This window comes from Anolis sagrei, chromosome 2 (genome assembly GCF_037176765.1).
Source record: "Anolis sagrei isolate rAnoSag1 chromosome 2, rAnoSag1.mat, whole genome shotgun sequence".
Lineage (NCBI taxonomy): Eukaryota > Metazoa > Chordata > Lepidosauria > Squamata > Dactyloidae > Anolis > Anolis sagrei.
Window position 1 is genome coordinate 219445695 of NC_090022.1, and position 26163 is coordinate 219471857.

At 40.2% G+C, this 26163-nt stretch overlaps 1 protein-coding gene and 1 long non-coding RNA gene across 3 annotated transcripts in view; both read left to right on the plus strand.

The window, feature by feature from the left end:
* LOC137096130 (uncharacterized) overlaps positions 1-3219 on the plus strand; it is an 8608-nt gene extending 5389 nt beyond the window's left edge. The window contains exons 2-4 of one of the 2 annotated variants that reach the window (XR_010909311.1): positions 66-166; positions 1016-1194; positions 2335-3219. This is a non-coding gene — a long non-coding RNA (uncharacterized lncRNA). The remainder of the gene's footprint in view (positions 1-65; positions 167-1015; positions 1195-2334) is intronic. The other variant, XR_010909312.1, reaches the window with a different exon arrangement.
* Positions 3220-6539: 3320 nt separating this feature from the next.
* Positions 6540-26163, plus strand: part of SPATA6L (spermatogenesis associated 6 like) — a 34225-nt gene continuing 14601 nt past the window's right edge. Inside the window, exons 1-8 of the mRNA XM_060762275.2 lie at positions 6540-6639; positions 7956-8093; positions 10772-10820; positions 12502-12543; positions 16892-17016; positions 17468-17545; positions 19875-20138; positions 24494-24599. Coding sequence (XP_060618258.2) covers positions 6601-6639; positions 7956-8093; positions 10772-10820; positions 12502-12543; positions 16892-17016; positions 17468-17545; positions 19875-20138; positions 24494-24599 — 841 coding nt within the window. The 5' untranslated portion in view covers positions 6540-6600. The remainder of the gene's footprint in view (positions 6640-7955; positions 8094-10771; positions 10821-12501; positions 12544-16891; positions 17017-17467; positions 17546-19874; positions 20139-24493; positions 24600-26163) is intronic.

The window sequence follows — 26163 nt, forward strand, 5'->3', positions numbered from 1 at the left end:
TAAATAAATAAATAAGGGTACGCGTAACTAAATGGTGGTTTTCTTCCCTGCTTCTTTATTGAAAGGTAGCAGCAAATTTTGGCATTAAAATTCCACAGTCTCAAGGATTGCAATCGAAGTTGCCTTTCTAAAGGACAGATCAGTTGGGTTACCATCACAAGATGAGGTGAAAATGAATTACACAGGCATGTAGCCAGGGGGGGGGGGGGCTCGGGGGGCTTCAGCCCCCCCCCCCCCCCGAAATTTTCATGGTGGTTCGCGAAAAGGCCTTATTGGTGCATTATTTAAACTGTTATGTTTATTCATCCCATGATCTGATCACCATACTCAATATATCCCATATGCATGGGGGTATTGGGGTAATGATACAAAAGGTTTGCTAGGGTAGACCCTCTTTCACTCAGACTCAGCCCCCCCCCCCCCCCCGAAACTCAGCCCCCCCCGAAACCCCCCCTGAAAAAAAATTCAGCCCCCCCCCCGAAACGAAATCCTGGCTACGGGCCTGGAATTACATATATTTTATTTCTCCAGTTTTAGTTCAGACTCTCTGGCATCGGATCTGTGGCCATATGTAAAGACACTTTGAATATCTGATTTTCCCTTTCCCTCCTAATTTGCCTTTGAGAGAAACCAATATCTTAGTGTAAGAATGGGTTATCATCCCCACACAGTCGCAAGTCACACTCTCTCAGTTTCAGGGAAAAGGAACGGGGCCTTTTTTACACCTTCACTTCACATCTTTAAAGCTTTGATGAAACAATTAGTACTATTAACTGCAGCATTTTCAGAATCTCTTCTCTGAACAGAAATATCTTGTGATTTTTGTACTCTTTTTAAAGCACTGTGATTTTTTTCTTGCTGCTGTTTTTCTTGTCAAGTGGAAACAGTTAGTGATAATTATTGCTTGAAGTCCCCCAGAAATAATATTATTTATCTCAATGAACTATTCTTATTTGACTTCCTCTCTCTCTTTCTTTTCCCCTCTCAACCCCCTTCCCCTTGCTCCCCTATTCAGTTTCAGAAAAAGGGAAATCGATTCAGCAGTGCTATATGTTCCATATGAGGAAAAAACATTAAGAGGAAAAATATGGAGATGGATTTTCTTCTGTTTCTCCTCAGTTGCACTACTGATATTGCTAGTTGGTATTGTTTTCGCATTGCGACTATTAACCGCTATACCAAGCAGCCTAGTAGGTAAGTCTATCCCATGCATTCCAAGCTGAATTCTACACTCTACTCTTCTGCCTATATCAAATTTTGCATAAAGCCAAATATATAAACAGTCTAGGGCAGGGGTCCTCAAACTACGGCCCGGGGATCACATGTGGCCTGCCAAGGGCATTTTTCCGACCCACCAGGAGGAGGCCTCCTTCTCAGCGGAATCAGTCTTGGCTCTGCTAAGGCAGAGTGCCTTTCATTCTTTCTGTCTCCCTGCATGCCAAGTTTGGTTGAATTCCATGGTTGGGGAATTCAGAATCCTCTTTGATTGCAGGAGTTACTGCAACTCCCACATGTCTGAGTGTATTTTAACCAAACCTCTCCAGTATTTTCAGTTGGTCATGGGAGTTCTGCATGCCAAGTTTGGTTGAATTCCATTGTTGGGACAGTTCAAAATGCTCTTTAATTTCAGGAGCTACTGCAACTCCTACATGTCTGAGTGTATTTCTCCCAAACCTCTCCAGTATTTTCTGTTGGTGCTGAAAAATAGGGCGCATCTACACTGCAGAATTAATGCAGTTTGACACCAGTTTAACTACCATGGCGTAATGTTATGGAATTCTGGCATTTAAGTTACAGGACTGTAGTTATATTCCTGAAAGTTGGCTGGAGATTATTTTGAAGCTACATATTGTCTACAGTATTGTCTACACCTCAGAGAGTCCTATACAGACATTTAAAATTAAACCCTGCAACAAACAAATATAAGAAAGGTAACAGAGAGATAGTGTATTTCATGGTGAACCCCAAGTTGCTGAGACTCTGCGAGGTTTATTCTTCACTCTCCTCTTTATCAGCATCATTGCCTGGTGCCTACGTATACATATAGGTTTATCAGTGGCAGAAGGTGGCATATTAAAAATAGAATTTAACAAAATATAAAAAGAAAAGAAGTTCCCCTTCCTGCCGGTAGCGGTTTGTTTGCTTTTTCCCATCCCAACAATATTAACCAATCAAACCCAACCCCACATAAAACCTATTCAGAACAAAAGTTCTGCCAACAATAGCCACAGATCTCCTCTCCAAATCAGAAACACACACACACACATATATACCGAACAATGCAAACAATCATTTCCTGTACAGTGACTTGTCTTTGTATTAACTTTATTACAGGATTCCAGGATTTTCATTTGGGAGTGCAAACATTCTTGCAAGGAGATGTAATCCTGTAATAGTGAGCATTTTGTCGGAGCCCTTCACCTCCTTCGGCATGGCTCCTCCAGTGGCAAAACCTTGATGAATAGGACTATTGTGGCACCTCCACCCCAGGGACCTCATCACATTGATGAGATACTGTGCAGCGATTAACCAGCAAATCGGTGCTGGCAGCAACACTTCCCCATCATATGCAGGGAGGCATCGCCATGCAGTTTCCCCCTACACTGGTTTTGTGGTTTCGTAGGATGCTTGTGCCCCAGTTGAGCCTCGCAGCCCTGCCAGAAAAAGCCCTCATGATGAGGTCCAAGAAGGCTCTTTTTAGTCTTGGGCAAGGAGTGAAAGGCAGGAGTTTTGTATTTCTGGAAAGGGACAGCAGTCAGGGTTTCAGAGAAAGGTCTCAAATAGCCCTGATGCTCTCAAAAGATTCCCTGATTGTGGATGGAAGACCTCCAACCACAGTGCTCGCAAGGAGCGGGATACTTCTTCCTAAAGAGAGAGAGACCCTCTTTTTGCTTTTGGGTTCAGTCCTGTTGTGGTCCCTGCAGCTGCCACACAAACTCCTGCGTATCATGTAGCGAAGGAAGGGACAGAGTGTCTAGGGTCAAAATCATGTTCTTACAACTGAAGGGAAAGCCCGTGGTGGTGGTGGTGGTGGTGGGGACTCAGGGAAGAGGTGGAGCTGTAGCTGGATCCACCAAGTTTCTTCTAAAAGCCCCTTTTCCAAGAAAAATGGAAAGTAATTGTCAAATATGTTTAAATGGTTGCAGTTCCTCGTGTTTGTTTCTTTTTGTCTAGGTTTTCTCTTTTTTCCTAATGTTGATGTGATGTTTTCTCTGTGTATTGCCTACTCTTAAATTAGTAAAACTGAAGATGTTTCCTACAGTTCAAAACTTTGTTGTTCCATTTGTAAAAAATAAAAAGGAAAGAAAAAGGAAATTCAATTTGTAATCATTATTTGCTTACATGGTTCTTTTAATCTACTAAATGTTTTGTGTCCACCCCCCCCCCCCCCCCACACACACACACTCATTTTATGTTCCTTTGGTCTGTAAAATGTGTTATTACTATCTCCATGTTTTTTCCCCATTTTCTTTCTTAAGAAAAAAAATCATGGCTTTAACATTTTCGGAAAATATCTGATAATAAATAAGACTCATTTTACATTTAACTATTACCTGGAAATTTTTTTGCCGTGCCTGCTAGTCTTAACAACCAAGACCCACATTCCAGAATTGGGAGACTGGATATTTTGAACCTGAGATATGGATTCTGTTGCTTCCGACCAGTTGCTTCAATTGGATTGATATGACAGCAAAAAGGGCAACGAGAAATTTAATCAGGAATGTGCAAATCCTAGTCCCTTCCCTGACATTTTCCTTTTTTTTCTTTTTGCCTGCTTTGAAAATGTATCTATTTTGACTACTTTGAGCCAGCAGAAAACTCCGAACCCAAAATTTCATTGCAGATGCACTTTCTGACAAATAGAAAACTCCCATTCAAATATGGATGTTTTTCTTGTTAGGATTTATAAACCACCCTGAAGGGAAGTGACCAGTGGGCTGCCACAAGGTCATCTCCTGGGTGGGGCCAATGCTGTTTTAACATCTTTGTCAGTAGTCCTTTTTGTTCTACCTGCAAAAAAAGATCAGAAATACAGAGTTAAATTTGCCATTAACTGCTGAGGAGACAAAGGCAGCCATGGGCAAACTTCAACAGCTAGAATTCCTAACAGCCTATCGGCTGTTAGGAATTGTGGGAGTTGAAGTCCAAAACACACAGAGGGGCCAAGTTTGCCCATGGCTACTCTAAGGGTTAACCCAAGCATCCTCACACTGTGGCCCTCCAGCTGTTTGGGCCTTCAACTCCCAGAATTCCTGACAATCGAACAAGCTCGCTAGGGCTTCTGGGAGTTGGAGGCCCAAAAGCTGGAGGGCTGCAGTTTGAGGATGCCTGGGTTAACTGGATCCTCTTCAAAATGTACTTTAATTATTGTTAACTTGCATGCATTGTTTTTGCTTTTTGTGGGAGCATGATTATGGTTTCTGTTTAGCATCTTTGGTGCCTGTTGCTCCAAGGGTACTACTGTGTGCATGTGATGCTTTTTGTCATAGCCTTAGTCCCGTACAATAAACTATTTTGATTGAACATCTTTGTCAGTGAATTGAATAGAAGGCATGCCTATAACAATATCAGATTTGCAGGTGACACCATATTGGGAAGGACACCTTTCAGCCCACAGTACTGGATCACTGCAGGCTGGAACATTATGGTATTAGGCTCCATCTACATCAGGCATGGCAAACTTTGGCCCTCCAGGTGTTTTGGACTCTCAACTCCCACCATTCCTAACAGCCAGTAGGCTGTTTGGAATGGTGAGAGTTGAAGTCCAAAACACCTGGAGGGCCAAAGTTTGCCCTTGCCTGGTCTACACTGTCATTATATTGGTCAATGTAGACTCAGGATTATATTGGTCAGTGTAGACTCAGATAATGCAGACTGAACTGAATTGTACAAGTCTACGCTGCCATATAATCCAGTTCACTTGCATTCTGACATTGGATTATATGGTAATATAGATGGAGCCTTCGAGATCATATTTTTTTCAGCTTCATAGGGCAGGGATCAAGATATTTTGTGATTAGTATCATGCCCTCTCAGCATCTCCTTCACATATGTGCTGGCCTTTGGGCTGTTAGGGTCACAATCTCTCAGCTTCACCCACCCCTATGGGGCGGTGGCACTCAGCTCACTGCTGATTGGGATATTGTGCTATCAGAGTCACATTCTTTCAGCTTCAGACATGGATTGGGTCCATGGGATGTTAAGGTCACACTCTCTCAGCCTCACCCATCTTTAGGGAACAGTAACACACTAAATTATCTACTGATAGGGTTGTTTTGCTATTAGGATTCCCATTTAAGGTGGAATCAGGTGCCAAGCAGGGATGTGTTATTGTCCCAATGTTATTTTCTATCTTCATTGTTGTGATACTTCATCTTGCTGATGGGAAACTTCCCACTGGAGTGGAAATCATGTATCGGACAGATGGCAAGCTATTTAACCTCAGCAGACTGAAAGCCAAAACAAGGTCACAACAACATCTGCTATAGAACTCCAGTATGCTGATGACAACGTCATCTGTGCACATCAGAAGAAGACCTACAAACCACTCACAACACCTTTGCATATGAGAAACTCTGCCTGTCATTGAACATTGAGAAAACCAAAGTGGTCTTCCAGCAGTCACCAGCCAATCCCTCTGCAATGCCAGAAATACAACTTAATCGTTTAATATAAAAAATGTTGACCATTTCCGCTAACTTGGCAGTCACCTCTCCATAAACGTTAAAATTGACAATAAAATACTATACCACCTGAGCTCTGCTAGTGCAGCGTTTTTCCCAATGAAGCAGAGAGTATTTGAAGATCAGGACATCCGTAGGGAGACCAAGGTGCTTGTTTATAAAGCCCATTGCCCTCCCAACCCTGCTATACGCCTGCAAAACGTGGACTGTCTACAGACGTCACACTCAACTCCTGGAATGATTCCATCAGTGTTGTCCCTGAAAAATCCTGCAAATCTCTTGGGAAGACAGGCAGGCGAATGTCAGCATGCTGAAAGAAGGAAAGACCACCAGCACTGAAGCAATGCTCCTACATCATCGACTCCACTGGACAGCCCACGTTGTCTGAATGCCCAATCACCATCTCCCAAAGCAGTTACTATACTCCCAACTTAAGAATGGGGTAACGTAATGTTGGTGGACAGGAAAAGAGATGTAAAGATGGTCTTAAAGCCAACCTTTAAAACTGTGGCATAGACAATGAGAACTGGGAAGCCCTGGCTCTTGAGTGTTCTAACTAGAGGTCAGCTGTGACCAGCAGTACTGCAGAATGCGAAGAGTACCGGCTTCAAAATGATATAAATAATATAAAGGTCGACTTCATTCCAGCATGCGCTGTAAGCGAAAATGCTTTGACCGCAGCTCACCGAAAGGGGGCGCCGTGGAGCCTTCAGCGGCGCGTTGCTTTTTCAGTTGCCGCTTCTGCCGAAGCCCCGCCCCTTCTGACTAAATAAGGCCTCGTCCTGGACGCTGGAAGCGTTGGCGTCGCCATGGCGACGCGACGCTTCCTCGGCGTGGTTGCTAAGCGACAGCGGCCTGCTGTTATAGTGCTGGGAGCCCTCTCTAGTGGACAGGCCTTTCCCGGAAGGTGCTGGGGATGCCGCTCAAGGTGGTGGTGGAGCTGCAGGTCCACTCGGTGAGAAGGAGAGAGCGGGCGGGGAAAGCCAGGGGCACCCAGGCAGCTGTGGAGGGGATCTGAAGGGATACATCTACACTGTAGAATGTATGCAGTTTGGTACCGCTTTCCCTGCCATGGATCAGTGCTACGCAATCTTGGGGTTTGTTGTTGGGTGAGGCACTAATCCTCTTTGTCAGAGAACAGAACTTCCAGCATAGCATTGAGCCTTAGCAGTTAAAGTGGTGTCAAACTGCATCAAATCTACAATGCAGACCTACCCTACATATTAGCAAAAAAGTTCATTTTAGAGCTGTGAAAAAGTACGCTGTTTGGGGCTAAGCTTCTGAAATGCCTCAGCCAGCGTGACCACATCAAAACAAGCAACTTTTGAATGTATTTTTAAAAAAATCTGAATGTCAAACGTGAAAGTTCAAGTCCTTAGGGTCTTGGAAGTCTTTTTACTTCCAATCTCAGAGAGTGAGGCTGGACCGACACAGCCATATAATCCAGTTTCTGTAGCCAGATCATCTGCTTTGAGCTGGACCATATGAATCTACACTGGCATATAATCTGATTCAAAGCAGGTAATCTGGATTCAGAAACTGGATTCTATGACATCTTAGATGGGGCCTGAGCAGGAATGATTTCTGGCCCTGAGTACATTCCCAGAGGCATTTCATAGAATCATAGAATCAAAGAGTTGGAAGAGACCTCATGGGCCATCCAGTCCAACCCCCTGCCAAGAAGCAGGAATATTGCATTCAAATCACCCCTGACAGATGGCCATCCAGCCTCTGCTTAAAAGCTTCCAAAGAAGGAGCCTCCACCACACTCCGGGGCAGAGAGTTCCACTGCTGAACGGCTCTCACAGTCAGGAAGTTCTTCCTAATGTTCAGATGGAATCTCCTCTCTTGTAGTTTGAAGCCATTGTTCCGCGTCCTAGTCTCCAAGGAAGCAGAAAACAAGCTTGCTCCCTCCTCCCTGTGGCTTCCTCTCACATATTTATACATGGCTATCATATCTTCTCTCAGCCTTCTCTTCTTCAGGCTAAACATGCCCAGTTCCCTAAGCCGCTCCTCATAGGGCTTGTTCTCCAGACCCATTTGTTGCTGTATTATTGCTCTCTCACTCTTTTAAAATGCCCCCATATGAAAGCAGACATCAGATTTTGATTTCCAGTGTTGCTTACAAAAGTGTTTACAATAAGGTAGTTTTGTATCCTCATTTTGTATCCTCAGCAGTTATTTTTCTTAATGGTGTGAATCTTGACACATCTTGCACACATTTCCCATGTATTCTTTTAAGTACTGTGATCTGTTTCTCCTTTCGTGAAGGTCTCTTGTCCTGGTGTGCACTTGGCAGAGAAGAGTGATGTCTACCTCCATGTGTGCATCCTGGGTCAGTGCAAGGAAACGGACTGCCTTCCTCCCACCTTCCCTCTCTTCTTTCATGAAAAAATGTGGTTTGAAAAGGTAAGTGAGGATTTTTTTTACTTTTTAAAAAGGCTTCCTCTTGATTCTTCTCTGAATGGCTTAGATTCGAGATCTGGTTTGAGAAGGTAACTTGGAATCTTATTTACCTTTTTAGAACTCATCCTCTTGATTCTTCTCGGACTAGAGATGTGGGAGTGGCCTTAAGAAGTTTAAGCATAATGTTGAGGTAGATCATAGAACTAATTAGTTGTAAAGAAACTTGGAGATCATGCAGTCCATCACGGTGCTCCATTCCAGCTCTCCAGAGCAAAGACTTTATCACACAAGGCTACTAAAACACATTAGTAATATTGTAGTCATATTGCACTTGTTCTGTGATTGGATTATATCTTATCACTGACAGGAAAACCTCATCCATGACTCCAATATCACAATTATTTCATTGTTCCTCCTTGTGTGATAACCCGCCTCTCCTGCAGTCCTGCTATTGCAAAATGGAAGATGGTGTCTTAAGAATGCCAAAGCTACATAATTCACAATTGTAGCAACATAGAAAAATTAGGGGGTGAAATATGCAAGCTCTGGTTTGGGCAAGCATAGGTAGGAAGCAAGTCTTCATGAATTTGCACTGACTAAGTGGTAGCATCGTACAGAAGTGTGAAACGGATCTCCAGTCTGCTTAAATAACACTATGTAACAAAATTTTGAAAAGTTTCTGTTCCTTGTTTGAAAGTATTATTTCCTGTTTAATTGTGTGGAACCTACTATGAACGTAGTTATTATACTCCAGAAACTTCGTTTTTGTGGCTGCCACAAACCATACTGAATTGGTTGAGACTCCATCAGATATTTATTTTAAAAAACCTGTAGAAAAATGTGCTGCAGGATGTTGTGCCAAAACATTTTTTTTCAATTTAATAAAATGTTCCTATGTTTTATGATAGAACCAATTAGGCTGGTGTGATTAAGTCCCAGGATCCAATCCTGACAAAGGGGGCTTTCTTTACATAAGGTATATGATCATCACCTTCTGAGGGCCTTTCTACATTGCTATATAAAATTCAGATTATCTTCTTTGAACTGGATTATATGGCAGTGTAGACTAATATAATCCAGTTCAAAGCAGGCTGTGTGACTGTTTTGCTGTCAAACTGCTTGTGTTATTAGGATGTTTTCTAACATTTACCTGAAATTCCACTTTCCTGTTCATTCAGTTCTTTCCAACCTGTTAGATGGTTGTAGTTCTTGCTGTGAATATTTTTATAAATTGTGTCTTATATTCTTGTTAGTGTTGAGATTTGCTGGTAATGATCACTCAATATTGTATGCTGGTATTAGCCAGGAGGATAATACTCCAAAATGACAGCGGATCTTGATATAGGACAGTGTTTCTCAACTTGTGGGTCCCTGGGATTTCTGGGAGTTGTAGGCCAAAACACCTGGGGACCTACAGGTTGAGAACCACTGATGAGTTAATCTAAAGCCGAGTTGGAAAGACTGTGGTCCTTCAGATTCTGGTTCCCATCATCCTTGATCATTGATCATTCTGTCTAGAGCTGATGAGAATGGGAGTTCAACAGCATTTGGAGGGAATCAAGTTCCTCATGCTGCTTTGAATGTCAAGCTTTTGGGGTCAGTTGATAGCAATAATTGATTATTTGATTTATGCAACTAACATAAACATCTCTACTTTGAATTCCAAGGTATAGCTGTGATAATCTGGGTCAGCATTTGAAGAGTGATGAAGTGACAACCTCAGTTTATTATAACACTAGCCAAAACACATTTATCACATTCCTCTTTTGGTTTCCAGTCAGTGTTACAGTACATTTCAATAATTCCTTCCACCATTCATACAGCTATGAGCCATATCTCTCCTTTCACCTTTATCCCACTGTATGCATAGGGAAGTCGTACACAGGATGAGAACAATAGATGTTAGTGGTAGGCATTTAGTGGTGATCATTGGGCATAGTGATGTTGGTGATGTTGGCCTTTCCCCCAGGTTATCTGCTTTGAACTGGACTATAAGAGGGCCCTTCCACACAGGACCTGTATCCAAGGATCTGACCCCAAGTTTTCTGTTTATCCCAGATTATTTGGTTAGGGTCAGCAAAGAGCACAGCAGGGGGCAGAGCAGCCTTCAATAGCCTGCAGCGCCGCCCCTGTCAACCCCCTCCACCAAGTCTGGCCTCCTTAATGAGAGCATTCAACCCCCCCCCCCCCCCCAAATTGGTTGCTTCGCTACATCGGCTATTGCTGCAAGTAATGATAGTATGACTAAATTGTCAATATTTGCTTGAGATAGTGCCACTGCTTGCAGTTCTGGAGGGACTCTTAATTTTTTGCATCTCATAGATTTAGCATGGGGATTTGGTTAACCATTTAAAATTCATGAGTAAACCAGGTTTTCTTTAATCTGAAAATTTGGGGGGGGGGGTTTGAACCCCTAACCCCCGGCTACAGGCCTGTAATCTGGTATAAGCAGACAATCGGGGATAAGCTCCTGGGATATAAGGACAGTGTAGAAAGGGCCTTAGGCACTAGGCTGTTATTGGAGGGAGGGCATCTTGCTTAGAGATGTGTTTACATTTTTTGTACATAAATTTATTTTCCTGTATATGATCAATCAAGTTGTTTTTTTTAAAAAATCTGATAAACATATATTTGTTTGATAACTCTAATATAATTTTTTAAAATTATTTTGTTTTCTGTAGATATTTGAAAAGGCTACTGACCCTGTTGATGTAGTAGAACTGCTAGAAAGTAAGTTTCCCAATAAATATTGTTCTTGTTATACCACTTTAAACTGCCATGCTTCCGTGCTATGGGATCATGGGAATAGTAGTTTTACAAGTGTTTTTTTTTTAAAAGATGCTGGTGCCTCCGCCCCCTTCTACATTATCATATAAATCAGATTATCAGAGTAGATAATCCTGATTATCTACTTTGAACTGGATTATATGATGCCCGTTCTACACTTCCATATAATCCAGATTATCAAATCAGATAATCTGGATTGATTTGAACAGGATTATACTTTTTATATGAGTCTACATTGCCATGAAATCCATTCAAAGCAGATAATCTTGATTTTATATGGCAGTGTAGAAGTGGCCTTAGAGAGGGGCATTTAAAACTCTCAGTCAGAAACCTTCAATACCTTACCAAACTACTACAAATCTCAGGATTCCATAGGATAAAAGGTACTGATCTATTCAATCAGTTTTACCGGGGGGGGGGGGGGGAGTTGAAGGTCATTTCCCCCCAAATATTATATAGGAGGGTTGTTTTGACGATGATAACATAAGTGGGGGTAATAAGAGGAAAACAAGGAGAAATACTTTTACTCCTTCAACCCCATCCTTCCCCCCCCCCCCTGTAAAATGGACTGTCCTTTTCTGTCTAGCACCCCTTTTTGGCCTCTTCCCTGGTAATGGAACAGTACCATATGTAGAAATTAACAAAACCTGTGGTCTTCTTCCCATCTTCCCATCAATGTAATGCAAGATGAGAACAAAAACAATTTCTTTTATATTTAAATTGGAAACATAGAAACCTTATCTGTATCATAATAGATGATTTATCCCCAAGGTTACCTTTTTCTGTATCCTTTTACATTCTGTCCCATTGCCATAGCTATATAACTATGGCCCCATATAAACTGGTATATAATGCAGTTTGAAACTGCATTAAATGGTCAGTACAAACTGATATAATGCAGATTTAGGAACCACGTTACATGAGTCTACATTGACCACAAAATGTTGTTTTAAACTGCATTATATGGCAGTGTAGATGGAGCCTAAGACATTAAACTCAAATATCTATGGTTTGTTTAAACTATGGTTTGTGAGAATAAGACAGGACAAAACCATGTTACAGTCTATCTCAAAACTGCTTTGGCCCCTTCTGCATTGCCATTTAAAATCCAGATTATCAAAGCAAATAATCCACATGATCTGCTTTGAACTGGATTATATGAGTCTACACTGCAGATCTGCTACAAAGCAGATAATCTGGATTTAGAAACTGGCTGTAGATCCAGCCTGAAATGGAGTAAGAGGAAATTGAGAAGAGGGTGGAGCAGAACATAGAGTGAGAATAGGTTTTGTTTTATCTCATACGGTCTGGAAGCCTGGTTACTGAAAGTGTATTTTACAAATTGAAGTTTTTTCTGCCGTGTGTCATCAGATTGTTTCCAATTTATGATTATCATAAGGCAACCTTATCACATGGTTTCTTGGCAAATTTTTTTCCGAGGAGGATTGCCTTTCCCTTCCTCTGAGGCTGAGAGGGAGTTACTTGCCCAAGGTTACCCAGTGAGTAGGGATCCAAATGCTGTTCTTTGGAGTCATAGCTCAAAGCACTCCACTCACTCTCACTGTTTAAATGCCACCTAATTATTCAGCTGCCATCAATAACATCTTTTCTTTGTTTCTTTTAGAAAATCTGACAAAGATTCGATTATCTGAGCTGATATCTTCAGGTAAATGGGGACAATGGGAGTGGGAAGATTAGTCATCACAACTTCCTTTCTTCCAGAAGAAAATGACTGTCTTGAATGATGTTGCGGTTGGGCAAGCTCTGATTCTCCCTGGTGTTCCCATGTCTGTCATTATTATGAATTACCAAGCAAGAATTAAATCTGTGCAAGAACTGCATATGCTAACCTATTCTGTACAAAATGTACATTCCCAGACATCTCTCTATAATTTCAATTTTATGGAACCAAATCTTGCCATGTGACAAGATTTGACAGTGGCTTTCTGAAAAGTAGCCACTGGATGGCAATATAAGCCTTTTCAGTTTTACTCCCTGGTTTAACTTTGCACATCATCAAAAGTTGGTAAAACTGGGAGAGAGCTATCCATGGAGACATCAGAAGAAAAGAAGTAGCAAAACTAAACTTGGTTGTAAGGAAAAGAAGATTGGGTGTACTGACAACTTTCAATTAAAAGAGAAAAAGTAAATTAGAACAGAAGTTGCTTACTCTAATGACTTTCAAAATGTGTTTTGAAAATGCAAATTAGGTAAAAGTGTAGTGTCCTTGAAAGTTTACTAGATATCCATTTATTAGAAGGCTGATAATGATGGACAAGATTCCTGGAAAAAAACGTCACATTTTCCCACTTCATGTGCAGTTTCTCTTGCTGATTGTACTTGCACCAATTCTATGCTTGCTCCGAGTAGTGATACAATCTGGCCAGTACTCAACATGAGGTGACTGGATATTACAACAGCAGAATATAATGGTTGTTGTTCATTCGTTCAGTCGCTTCCGACTCTTCGTGACCTCATGGACCAGCCCACGCCAGAGCTCCCTGTTGGCCGTCACCACCCCCAGCTTCAGCCAGTCACTTCAAGGATACCATTCATAGAATATGATACAAAGCACAAAAATTATGTGGCAGGCAGTTGCTCTCGTTTGAACAAAAAATAATGAAAAGTGTTCTCAGGAGGCAGAGATTCTGCCATTTTCTCTGTTTCACTGGGGTAGATTTAGAGGCAGATGGACCAAGGTGATTCAACCTGTTGTGGATCCAATTCCGTGGGAATGGTGGGGGTGAAAATCCAATAAACATCAAACAAACAAATATGCCTCAGGTGCTGGGTATGTGTGGATAAACCAACTGTAAACTCTTTACTGAACTGTCCACACAGCATAAGGAACAAATATGCTCACAATTTTTGTGACATGAATAGTTTTATGTTTGCAGATCTAAACATGTACTTTTGTCATCTATAATGATAAAGATCAACAGTGTATGTTGTTGTCGTTTATTCATTCAGTCGCTTCTGACTCTTCGTGACCACATAGACCAGCCCACGCCAAAGCTCCCTGTCAGCCGTGGCTACCCCCAGCTTCTTCAAGGTCAAGCCAGTCACTTCAAGGATAGCATCAATCTTATCCTTGGTTGACCCCTCTTCCTTTTTCCTTCCATTTTCCCTAGTGTCATTATCTTATCCAAGCTTTCCTGTCTTCTCATTATGTGGCCAAACTACTTCATCTTTTCCTCTAACATCCTTCTCTCCAGTGGGCAGCCAAGCATTGTTTCCTGGAGTATGGACAGGTTGGATCTTCTTGTGGTCCAAGGCACTCTCAGAATTTTCCTCCAACACCACAGTTCAAAAGCATCTATCTTCCTTTGCTCAGCCTTCCTTATGGTCCAGCTCTCACATCCATAGGTTACTACGGGGAATACCATTGCTTTAACTGTGTGGATCTTTGTTGCTAGTGTGATGTCTCTGTGCATACAACTTATATAAGTTCTCAAAGATTATATGTGATCTGAAATAACAAATTCAGTGAAAAAAATTTATCCGTACATTGAACAAATTAAGGGGCAGTGAAGTTGCCCTTTGCTCAGGAACCAGTTTTTGTGAGAATGGACATAAACAGCATGGAAATACAGAGGCTGTGGTGTAGCTGCTTAGAAACATGGTTTCCAGAATGATTTTAGATATAATAAGAAGTATAGAACAAATTTCTGTGGAAGGACGTTCAATATTTCCAAAAGCAATTTCCTCTTAATAGTGACAGTCTACTAATAGAGGCTTGGTTCTTCCTTAACCTCAGTGCAAATAAGATTTAGAATTATCCAGTAACCCTATTATTTATTGATTGATTTATTGAATTAGGCTGAAAAAAAACTTTTCTCTCTCTGCTCCATTTATTTTCTAATTTTGTTGCTTGTGTAATCAATTGAAACTTGTGAGATAATCCAGATTTTGTGGTTGATCTGACTATATAAAAGTTGTAGTAAAGTTTGTGAGTGTACCAATGCTTGCTATTTAGCATTGCCCTTGAATAGCAGATGTGGATGTCCCAATGATGAAGAATACAAATGAAGGAATATGCCTCTATTAGGTTGCTTTTTAGGTAGCCCTCGGTGGCGCAGTGTGTTAAACTGCTGAGCTGCTGAACTTGCTGACCAAAAGGTTGGTGGTTTGAATCCGGGGAGCGGGGTGAGCTCCCACTTTGAGCCCCAGCTTCTGCCAACTTAGCAGTTAGAAAACATGCAAATGTGAGTAGATCAATAGGTACCACTTCTGCAGTCATGCCAGCCACATGACCTTGGAGGCGTCTACGGACAATTCCGGCTCTTCAGCTTAGAAATGGAGATGAGCACCACCCCCCAGGGTCTGACGATTAGATTTAGTGTCAAGGGGAAACCTTTAACTTTACTAGGTTGCTTTTTACAAATATGAATTTCAGCTCTTCATGAATACAACAAAACAGCAAAGTTTCTGCTAAAGATTCCTCACCTGCCTATTTGTTTTAAAAATGGGTCATTTTATTTTGAAATGGGCAGGGATAATTACTTGAATAATCTGCTTAGCACTCTGCTTTTGCCGTATTGACTTTTGATACCTGTTACGTCTGTACAAGCTGTTGCCAAGAAACAGAGAATAAATCATGATGATGGTCATGAATATGGGCTTAATAGTTCATATTCCCTGATGCCACATTATTTTGAATAATGTCCACAAATCAGTTGGGTGGTTTAGCACTGAAATTTGTGGTCATTCCTAACTCAAAATAGAATGGAAGCTTTGGAACGAAAGCCAGCCGAAAGCTAAGGACGGCATCATATTCTGGTTTTGCTGTGCTGAGCCAAGCCTTCCCTTCCAGAAGAATGGCAGAACTGAACTTCTGCCCTTCATTTCTTCCTTGCAGCTCTGCACATTAATCATCACAACAACTAAATCAGTAGGAATAAGCTTAGTGAGTCATTTGATTTTCAAGAGTGTTCCTTGGCATTTTGGACTAGACAGGAGTGGCCATTCTGGCATCTTTCTCGCAAACCTGGCCAAACAAGTAAGGACAGGGTTCTTTCTAATTTTATAGAACCAGATGTTGTTATATTCTTACCTTCAATGTAGTGCTTGCTAGAATATATCACTGTTGTGACTTCTAGGTGATTTTAATTTTCATTAAAGTTCACTGAGATGGACTAAAATGGAATACAGGGCCTTTTTTCTTCTCATGTTGAATACAAAAGCGTTATAGGGTGTGATATTCAAACGTTAGGAATTTGAAGATGAGGTGATCTACATACCCCAAAGGCACCAGGTTCTTTCTGATCTTGGAAACTAAACAGGATCAACTTTGGTTATTATTATTATTTCAAACACAACAAGACGAGTCCACAGCAAACAAGATCATTCTGCTAGTTGTTGTATTGGATCACACATCGGACACTTTCCAAGTGTCTAGGACTGTGAGAAGTATTGGTGAATAATGCGTGCAGATCCCATTAAGACGGCCTTTTGCAGCTGGCAGATGGTAATCCTGTCAGCTCTGATTGTGCTTAACTGCAGGCCAAGGTCTTTAGGCACTGCACCCAGTGTGCCAATCACCACTGGGACCCCCTTGACTGGCTTGTGCCAGAGTCTTTGCAGTTCGATCTTTAAATCCTCATATCGTGTCAGCTTTTCCAGTTGTTTCTCTTCAATCCTCCCCAGGATTGCAACATTGACGATCCATTATTATTATTATTATTATTATTATTATTATTATTATTATTATATATTGTCCTTCTCAACCTCAAAGGGGACTCTGGGCGGTTCACAGTGTTGGCAACAATTCAGTTCAGTTAGTACTTGGATGGAATATCACCGCCGAATCCTAGGCTGTAGGCTATATTTCAGATGAAAAATGGCAAAAGACCTCTGAGTATTCTTTACCTAAGAAAACCTTATGAAAACCCTAGAGATGAAGAGTCATGAGGTGAAGAGATTGTGTGTTGGAGCGGGGGGGGGGGGGGGGGGAAGTTAGCTTGTCCTAATATATTTGTCTTCAAACTCCTTACGTCTTTTATTTTATCTTTCAGAGAAAGAAGATCTTGCCAATTATGAAGAGAACACTCGGGATTTTTTATTTCCTGAGCCCAAACTGACTCCTCCATATCCTGGAGTGGACAGAGAGTTATTAATGAACACACCTCCATCCTTCCCTGTAAGTTATGATGGAATGGAATTGGTCATGCATTTACCAAAGAGGGAACAATGTTGTTGCGTGCTGGTTTAGTATTCTGATTTTATTATATTTTATATTTTATATTTTATGGATTATATTTTAGCTAATATCACTTAATATTGTCCAAAATGTGGGGAGCTGACTTGAACTCAATGACATTTACTTCCAAGTTACTGGCAAGATTTTGTATACATTAATAGGCAACTTAAATTCATTTTGGTATGAGGGATGTCTCATATTAAGATGAAAAATATGCTTTTCTTTAATCTTACATGCTTCTTTCAAACCAAGATGAGAATAACATCTTCAAATCAAGATGAGAGTAACATACTGAAAAACATGCTTTTCTTTAATCTCATGTGATCCTATCAAATTATGGCTGTTGACTGCATGTCTTCATACAGATTTCTCCTTGCATTTCCCCCCCAAGGGCATTGCACCAAAATTAGAGTTTTCCACAAGAACAACAATTACAGAACTTCCACTTCTGCCCAGAAGATGGTATAGTGTAAGTAATCTCAGCTAATTAATTCATACAGGAAAGGAGCTGTGTTTGATTACATCTAGTAGCTCTCCCAGTGCATTACATTAATGCACCTAGAATGTCTCAAATCATACTATGAGTAATTTTGTATCTAGCCAGATCTCTTAAACCTTATCCAGGTTAATAACTCTCTAAATAGCTTCAATATCAGAAAGCTACCATAATTCTATCTTTTTGCTTGGCGATGACTGGCGGATTGTTTTCTCACCTTTATTTGGAGAAATTTGTAGATTTCTATTCATCATCCAAACCCAAGAATGGAGAAACATTTTTCATATTTCTGTGCAGAGGCGGTGGTCAAGCAGTCCACAAACCAATAGTTGCAACTTGGTCTCATAAATACTTACAACCAATCAAGCATAAATATTTATTTTCCTTTAACTACTTTTGTTTTTATAAGTTGCCAGGACCCAAACCATGTAAGGCTTTAAAGGAAATAATAAATAATGTTTGTCTTGCCTGAAAATGAATAACCCTTTAAGAGATAAACCTCTAAATGCAGAGTTATCAGATTAGCATTAAATAGATACAGAAGGAGAGAATAATTATTTCTGTTTATTTTATTCTGGCACTGCCTTTCTTGTCACCAAACATTTCCACATTTTTAATATGATAATTACACGCGCGCACACACACAAACTAATCATTGGCCTCAGAGTAAATATTGGGAGTGTAGCTCATACCTTTGATCACATTTACAAAGTGTTTAATTTAAGGTGCTACATTGAAATTAAATGCATATTGGGGACAAAAAGTCAGAAATAACCGTGGCTGTCTAGCTGTGCTGGTGCCTTTAGAATCATCATCATCATCATCATCTTTATGTATAACTCACCCTTTCCCCAAGGGGACTCAGGGCAGTTTCCAACAAAGGTGGCAAACATTCAATGTCAAAAAAAACATACAAACAACAAATCAAATCAAAAACAATAAGTAAAGCTATCTGGAGTATAACTTACAATGCAAACCAAAAAATAACCAAGAGTTAAAAACACAAGCATACATAATGTAATGTCACACTTCACACATACTTACCACATGATAAAATTTTATGGGTAAAAAGCATTAAAATATAGGGTAATTTACATCTATCTGTTTGGCTATGGTTAGAAACCAAATTCTGAAATAGATAGTCCACTAGTCTGATCCAGCAGTGCTATTGGTTTTCCCTCACTTATGCCATCACTCCAGTTTGTTGCTTTAAACTGTATGATTTATTTGATTAATAAGGAGATTAATTGCCTGCTTGGTTATCTTTTTATTGCTGACATGGTTAAGGGCAGTGGTTAAGGGACAGTGGTTAAGGGACAAAAATGCCTACTTCATTCAGGGTTATTTCTAATTATTTGGATTATATGTTGTTAACATGCAGTCAGAGATGAGATTAGCTGCAACAGGTTGAGTGTTCATTATGCAGAAATCCAAAATCTGAAATTGTCCTCCTAAGCAGCTGAGATAGTGACACTTTTGCTTTCTGATGATTCAATGCACACAGACTTTGTTTCATGCACAAAATCATTAAAATAAAAGTACTTTCAGGCTATGTGTATAAGGTGCGTATGACACATAAATGAATTGCATGATTACACTTGGGTTTCACCTTCAAGATATCTCATTTCATCCGACTATGCAATCACAGGAATTCCAAAATCCAAAAAAAGTTGAATTCCAAAACACTTCTGAGTTCAAGCATTTTGTGGAAGGGATACTCAAGCCCCTTCTACTTCCGTATAAAGTCCAGATTATCTGCTTTGAACAGGATTATATGGCAGTGTAGAGTCATATAATCCTGTTCAAAGCAGATAATGTGGAATATCTGCTTTGAAAATCTGGATTATATGGCAATGTAGAAGGGGCCTCAGTCTGTATTTTGAGGTGTTTTTTTTGCCCCTTCCACACATCTGAATAAAACCCCACATTATGTACTTTGAACTGGGACATATGGCAGTGTAGGCTCATATAATCTAATTCAAAGCAGATAATGTGAATTATCTGCTTTGATAATCTGGATTATATGGCAATGTAGAAGGGGCCTCAGTCTGTATTTGGAGTTTTTCTTTGGGCCCTTCCACACAGCTGAATAAAACCCTACATTATATACTTTGAACTGGAATATTTGGCAGTGAGAACTCAGACAATCCAATTCAAAGCAGATATTGTGGGTTATTCTGCCTTGATATTCTGGGTTATATGGCTGTGTGGAAGTGCACATTGCCACATCTGTTTGACTTCTCTAACTAGCATATCTGATGACTTGTAGATAGGAAGTGTTGCCATTTAATCTATTTCGCAGGACAGAAATGATACCAGGATGCAAAGGGCAGCCTCAGCATCACCACGGCGAAGGAGCATCTCACCCACACGATCTAGGATGGCAAAGAGTAAAAGCTGCAAGAGATTTACAAGGTCCCTAAGATCCCGCTCTCCATCTCCAAGCCCAGTAAAACATTTCCATGAGAACTCCAGTAAAAGTCAGACCCAGCTCTCTACTTTGAACCCGAGGTCCATTAAGTTCAAAACAGAAGCAGACCACAGGCCACCTTTTGTAGTTAGACATGTAAGTCCTACAATGAAGCAGTGAAGGTAATATTTAGATGCTGATCAGTGGAGCAGGTAGGATTTTCACTGCCTTTTTTCCAGGTCCAGGTGGGCATCCCTTATCCAGAATCGTGAAATATTCCAAAATCTGAAATTGTCAACATGAGTGGTTGAAATACTGATACTATTGTTTCTGATTGTTCAATGTAAACAAAATTATTTAAAATGTTGGATAAAATTATCTGCAAGCTATGTGTATTAAATGTAGACATTATTTTGATGGGTAGTTTGGGGTCCCATTTCCAAGATCATGATTGCATATGCAAATACAGGTGTAATCTGGGGAAAAAAAATCCAAAACACTTCTTGTCCCAAGCATTTCAGATAAGGGCTACTCACCTTGTACAAGATGGAAGAGCATCTGAAGAAATTAAAAATCCATAAAGGCAAAATCCTGAAGATCTATGATACTGCATCTCCACCAATGTGCATTGTAATATACTATGAATAATTACTAGGGCCGCTTTGTTTTTTGGTGGCTTTCCTTCTGATGATAGTATCTCTGTGCTTTGCTTGGCTGTTCCTCAGAGGACAGACACAAAACCCATCTTGGGGACAGAACTGAAGCTTTATCTGCCAGGAGGAACCTGCCAGAGTTTATTCTCATAATGCAGGATCGCCCAAAATCACAAAGGAGCAATGAAGTAGGACAGCAAGCTTAATGGTATGCATGCTCTTTGCAAAGCAGATAATGTCCTATCATAGAAACAAACTCCATTAAAATAAGTTTTCAGTTTGAATTAATTTTAGTTATCAATCCGGGGGGGGGGGGGCAGGGGGGGAAAATAAATATAAATGGATCTAGTTCATATTGATGCTACCATTGGTATTTCACAATGTCAAAAGGCCTCCAAGTGCACTGTGGTTAGCATTTTAGTGATCAGGCATATTGTTCTGGTGGAACCACTGGGAACAATAAAGTTAGCAGTGAGGACTTGATGCCACTTGGACACCATAGTTGTCTTGGAGGTTTTGATGTTGTCTTGCTTGTCTTTAACACTTTGAGAAATGTATCATCTCATTCTAAGAAGCATCCTTCCTTGAGAAATAGGGAAGGTAAATCTGGACTTGTGTATCACAGCCATCTTGGAGGCTTCTAAGTCCTGGTCCTGTCTGTGCAAGAATCCCAGTGAAAAACAAACCTTTATGGCCAGGTCTGAGCATTACATCATGCTGGCTGTTAATATAGAAACCTAATGCTGGGAAGGACAACAATCCTGACCTCCCACAAATTTTCATAGTCTAGATCATCGACTGCAGAAGTAATTACAATGTATTATTCCAAGGTTCAATAGAGCAGACTATTATATCAGTACGATTAATTTGGAGAGGCCATTTGGGCAATAAGTTTTTTATTTTTAGAGCAGCAGGCAACAAAGCTGTTGGTAGTTGGGAAGAAACTTCTCTTGTGGATATATCCCTCTGTGTTTGTCTTTTATAGTTTTTGGTGTGACAGGGTGAATTAGCATCAAATTATAGTTTTATTTTACATATTTTGGTTGGTTTACTTTGTTACTGACTCCTGTACAGGGCTGTAACTTAAGGGCAGGGGGAATGAAGGCATTGGTCCTCCAAACAAGAATTCTGCCCCTTCCAATGGAATTTTCCTACTGATTTCTAAAATTGTAGAGAGTGAGGCATTAAAAACTGGTCAGCACACATTTTGGTTCCTCACATATTAGCCCTGTTTCTGGGTGTATTTAACCTGTTGGTTCCAAAAATGGCATCAGTTTTCCCCGATCATTCTTGTTTTTGAGATACAGAACATAAGCCATATACCAGTTGCCATCTGCTTGTCCATAAAAAACCATGATAACCAAATGTAAGAAACCAGAGCTGATGCAGTCTATCCAATGCAATCTTCTGGAGCAGTACTCAAATTACTTCAAGAACAGGCCCAAGTACACAACTAAAGCATATTTAAAGAACATGAACTAATCTTTCTTAGGATGCCTTTTCAGTTGTTACAAAACACTCCAGAGTTTCAGTACATGCATCACCTCTTCAGACAATTCTGGTTGTGACAGGTTGGTGTTAAAGCCACACTAGGTTCTTGCATCATGCGTATGTTTCACTGTACATGTATGTGTGTGGTTTTGGGTGTCTGTGAAAATGGTCGATTCCAAGTGCTTGGATGTTCTTCCTTAGTATAGCACAGATTGAATCATCAACGGGTACATTCTTCAGACATTTGACTTAGTGTACAATTAGAAGTGAAGAAGGTTTGATTTTATTTTGCTATAGGGACAATAAAATCTGGGAAATATTTTTAGTTTCTTGTTCATATGAAGGCAGCTGCGAACACCTGCCAACAAAAAAAGCTATGCATATTTACTCAGAAGTAAGTACCACAATGTTCAATAGGGCTTCTTTTCTTATAAGTGCAGTCCTATACTTGTGTATCCTAAATCAACTAAGTAAACATGTAAAATTGCACCGTAAACCCAAAATGTTTATCCGGAGTGAGGAGTGGCTCAAGATGGCTTTGTGATTTCATTCACCTCCACCAGATATTTATTGTCTGCATTCTTTCTGATTTCCCTGTTTGTACAGACCCAGTTATTATCATCTAGGGTAGTCTTTTATTTGCCACAGTTTTTCATCTAGCTCGGAAGATTGCCTTGATTTGTTTCACTTAGTTTGTAGTGAATATCTCCTCCAGAAGCTCTGCAGTCATAATGAACCACTAGACATATTCTGGGTGGTGATCTTGAACACATTTAGCACATGCTTCCCTCCACTCATGAAATTCTGGGGTACAGTTAGCAGCAAACTACAAACTGTTTGCCCCACCAGCTCAAAAGGTGTCTTGAGCAATGATCAATCTATTTGCCTCCAAGGAACTGGGAAATTGATGCTTCTCTTCGATGTTTGATGCTTTATCTTATGTCGGATATAACAGGTTGCATTTTAAAATTTAATTTAAGTTTTTAAGTCATAATTTGTTTTTATATGTTGGTTTACCAAATTTTGTTACTATGGGTTTATTGTTGTTGTGTTCGGGCATTGAATGTTTGCCTTTTATGTTTGGAATCTGCCCTGAGTCCCTCTGAGGAGATAGGGTGGAATATAAATACATTGTTGTTGTTACTACTACTACTACTACTACTACTACTACTACTACTTTGAGGCATTTTGATCTACACACATATAATAAGATGCAACAAGCTAATATCCTTCCCCCATGTTTCACAGCAAAGTTTTAAAGGCATTATCTTCCACTTCCTTCATAGGCTATACTTGCCATTTGGAGATGGGCTCCTGAACCTTTGTGATTATTCCACTTTTCCAGGGGTCCTGTATCACTAAACCAGATAATATGTAGGGATGACTGTATATCATCTCCCAGAACCTTTTTTTTGCAGGGGGGTCCCTTGAGGGAACTGGGGGGGGGGGGGGGACGGGACAAAGTTCAAGAGCCACAGAGAAACCCCTGGGATGTATGTGACCCATAAATTACAGTTTCACCTCCTTTTCTGGACTACAAAAGCTCATCTGGTTTTACTGGAGTCTTCGTTCTAGATTTGCCTTTGTGTTTGGAAAGAGAACAAGGACAGACTTCTTTGCTCTTTTTAAAAATCAGTCACAGGCAATGGGGCAGCCAAAGCAGGATTACCTGAGCATTCCTACTTTGGACCTATGAAAATGTGTTATTATATAGAATCCACAATGGGAGAATTACCTCTATTCCTAAGTACTAATATGGATTTTTGAATTTTCCTTTTGCTTTAGGCCAGTGGTTCTCAGCCTGCAAGTCCTCAAATGTTTTGGCCTACAATTCTTAGAAATCCCAGCCAGTTTACCAGCTGTTGGATTTCTGAGAGTTGAAGGCCAAAACATCTGGGGACCCACAGGTTGAGAACCACTACTCAAGGCAGCTATCCTTACTATTAAATCATTCAAGAGCCACAAGCAGCTCTCTTGTGGTCCACTTGTTGGGAGAATTACATCAATCTTAGGCTCCTTCTACACTGCCATATAAAATCCAGATTATCTGATTTGAGTATATGGTAGTGTAGACTTGTATAATCCACTTCAAAGCAGATAGTGTGGTTTATCTGATTTGATAATCTGGATTATATGGCAGTGTAGAAGGGACCTCAGTTTTCTCAGAATACCAGAGTACCTGTTTAATTCATTACAGGTCTTAAATCAGATAACTGCTTTTCTTTTTAAACAGCAGGGAGAACTCAATCAATGCATAACAAATATCAGAGGGAATAGAGTGGGGAAATCTTGACATTTGTGTCCAGATCTAATTTCTATTGCACTGGGAGTTCCACCTTGGTATTTTTTTCCTTCATTTTTTTTTAGGTAGATACTTCTAAAACATTTGGTGAACAAAGCCCATCACAGTTTCAATTTCGAAGTGCAAGACAAAGTCCATCAAGAAATGCTCACAAATATCAGTTGAAACGAGGTACATATGTTCCTCTTACACATAATAATAATAATAATAATAATAATAATAATAATAATAATACGTGAAAGTCAGCATGGTACAGTGGTTTGAGTGTTTGACTGAGATCCCTTCCACACAGCTGAATAAAATCCCACATTATCTACATTGAACTGGTATATATGGATTCAGATAACCCATTTCAAAGCAGATATTGTGGGATTTTCTGATGTTCTGGGTTATGTGCCTGTGTGGAAGACACTGGGAGACTGGGGTTCAAATTCTTTCTTCACAAAGGAAACTCACCATCCCAGGCCCCTTCTAGACTGCTATGTAATCCAGTTCAAAGCAGATAATCTGGATTTTATTATATGGCAGTGTAGAAGGGGCCTCAGTCTCTCCACCTCAGAGGAAAGGCCAATCTCCTCTAAAACAATAACATTTATTATATAACAGAAATAAATTGCTATCATATATAATTAAGATTGTGAATATCTGATAATGCCTTAATGTCTCAGTATACTGTTATATTTTGACAAATTAAGTTTTCTAGTGATAATAAGATTGCTATTCTTTACTGCTGCTAGTTCACACAGGGGATCAGAGACTCACTAGAAAGGGAGGGGTGAGGACTGATAATGGTCTTTGCAACACTCTCTATGCACGAATTATGACCATGGTTGGTGGAGGATTCTGAGAATTACAGTCCAAAAAAAAGTAGCATTTCAATGCTTCCTCTTTGGCAGAAGCACAGGCCCTTCCACTGCTGATGACAATAATATTTTTAAATAAGGTAATGTATATTCCATTTTTACTCTGTTGTGTAACTACCAGCTACTTTAAAGACATAACTAAGAATGACTTTTTTCTTTACAATTTGACCCACAGTGTCAAAATAGTTCTGATAAATGGATCCTAAAGTGGCTCAGGATAATAATAATAATAATAATAATAATAATAATAATAATAATGTTTTCTAGGAATTGCATTACTTCACTAATGAATGTACTCCTCAGAGGTTTAAAGCAAATCCTCTCTGTATATAAAGCTTTGCTGACTTAGGAAGAATTTTCATTGTTCTTCAGGTTTTGCCCCTGTCCATTCCTGTAGTTTTCCATCCCCCTCCCAGTTGTGGTCACTGCCCTCTTACTTAGTCAGCAGGACATGTAGTGCAACACACATCTTGAGGCTCTTGAGACAGTGAGAGTAGGTCTATATGCAAAGACAAAACTGAAATAGCTGCAGTAACTCAGTTTAGCAACTTCATTGAACCCTATTAAAAGATTGCCCAAAGCAAATAGTGCTCTTTGTTTGCTGGAAATTAAATGATCTTTTCACATTATGGAAATAAATGTGTAGTTGTGACAAAACTGTAGAAGTGTTTTGCAACCTAGGGGTCAGGACCCTTGAGGAGGTTGTGAGGGGGTTTCAGAAGGGTTGCCAAAGACCATCAGAAAACATATATTTCTGATGGTCTTAGGAACCCCTTTGGCAGAGAAGGTTGAAGATCTCTCCGCCTGTCCTCCTACCAAAAGCTCTCCTCCGCGGTGATTGGCTGGCCTCTCAGATAAGAGGAGGACTGTTA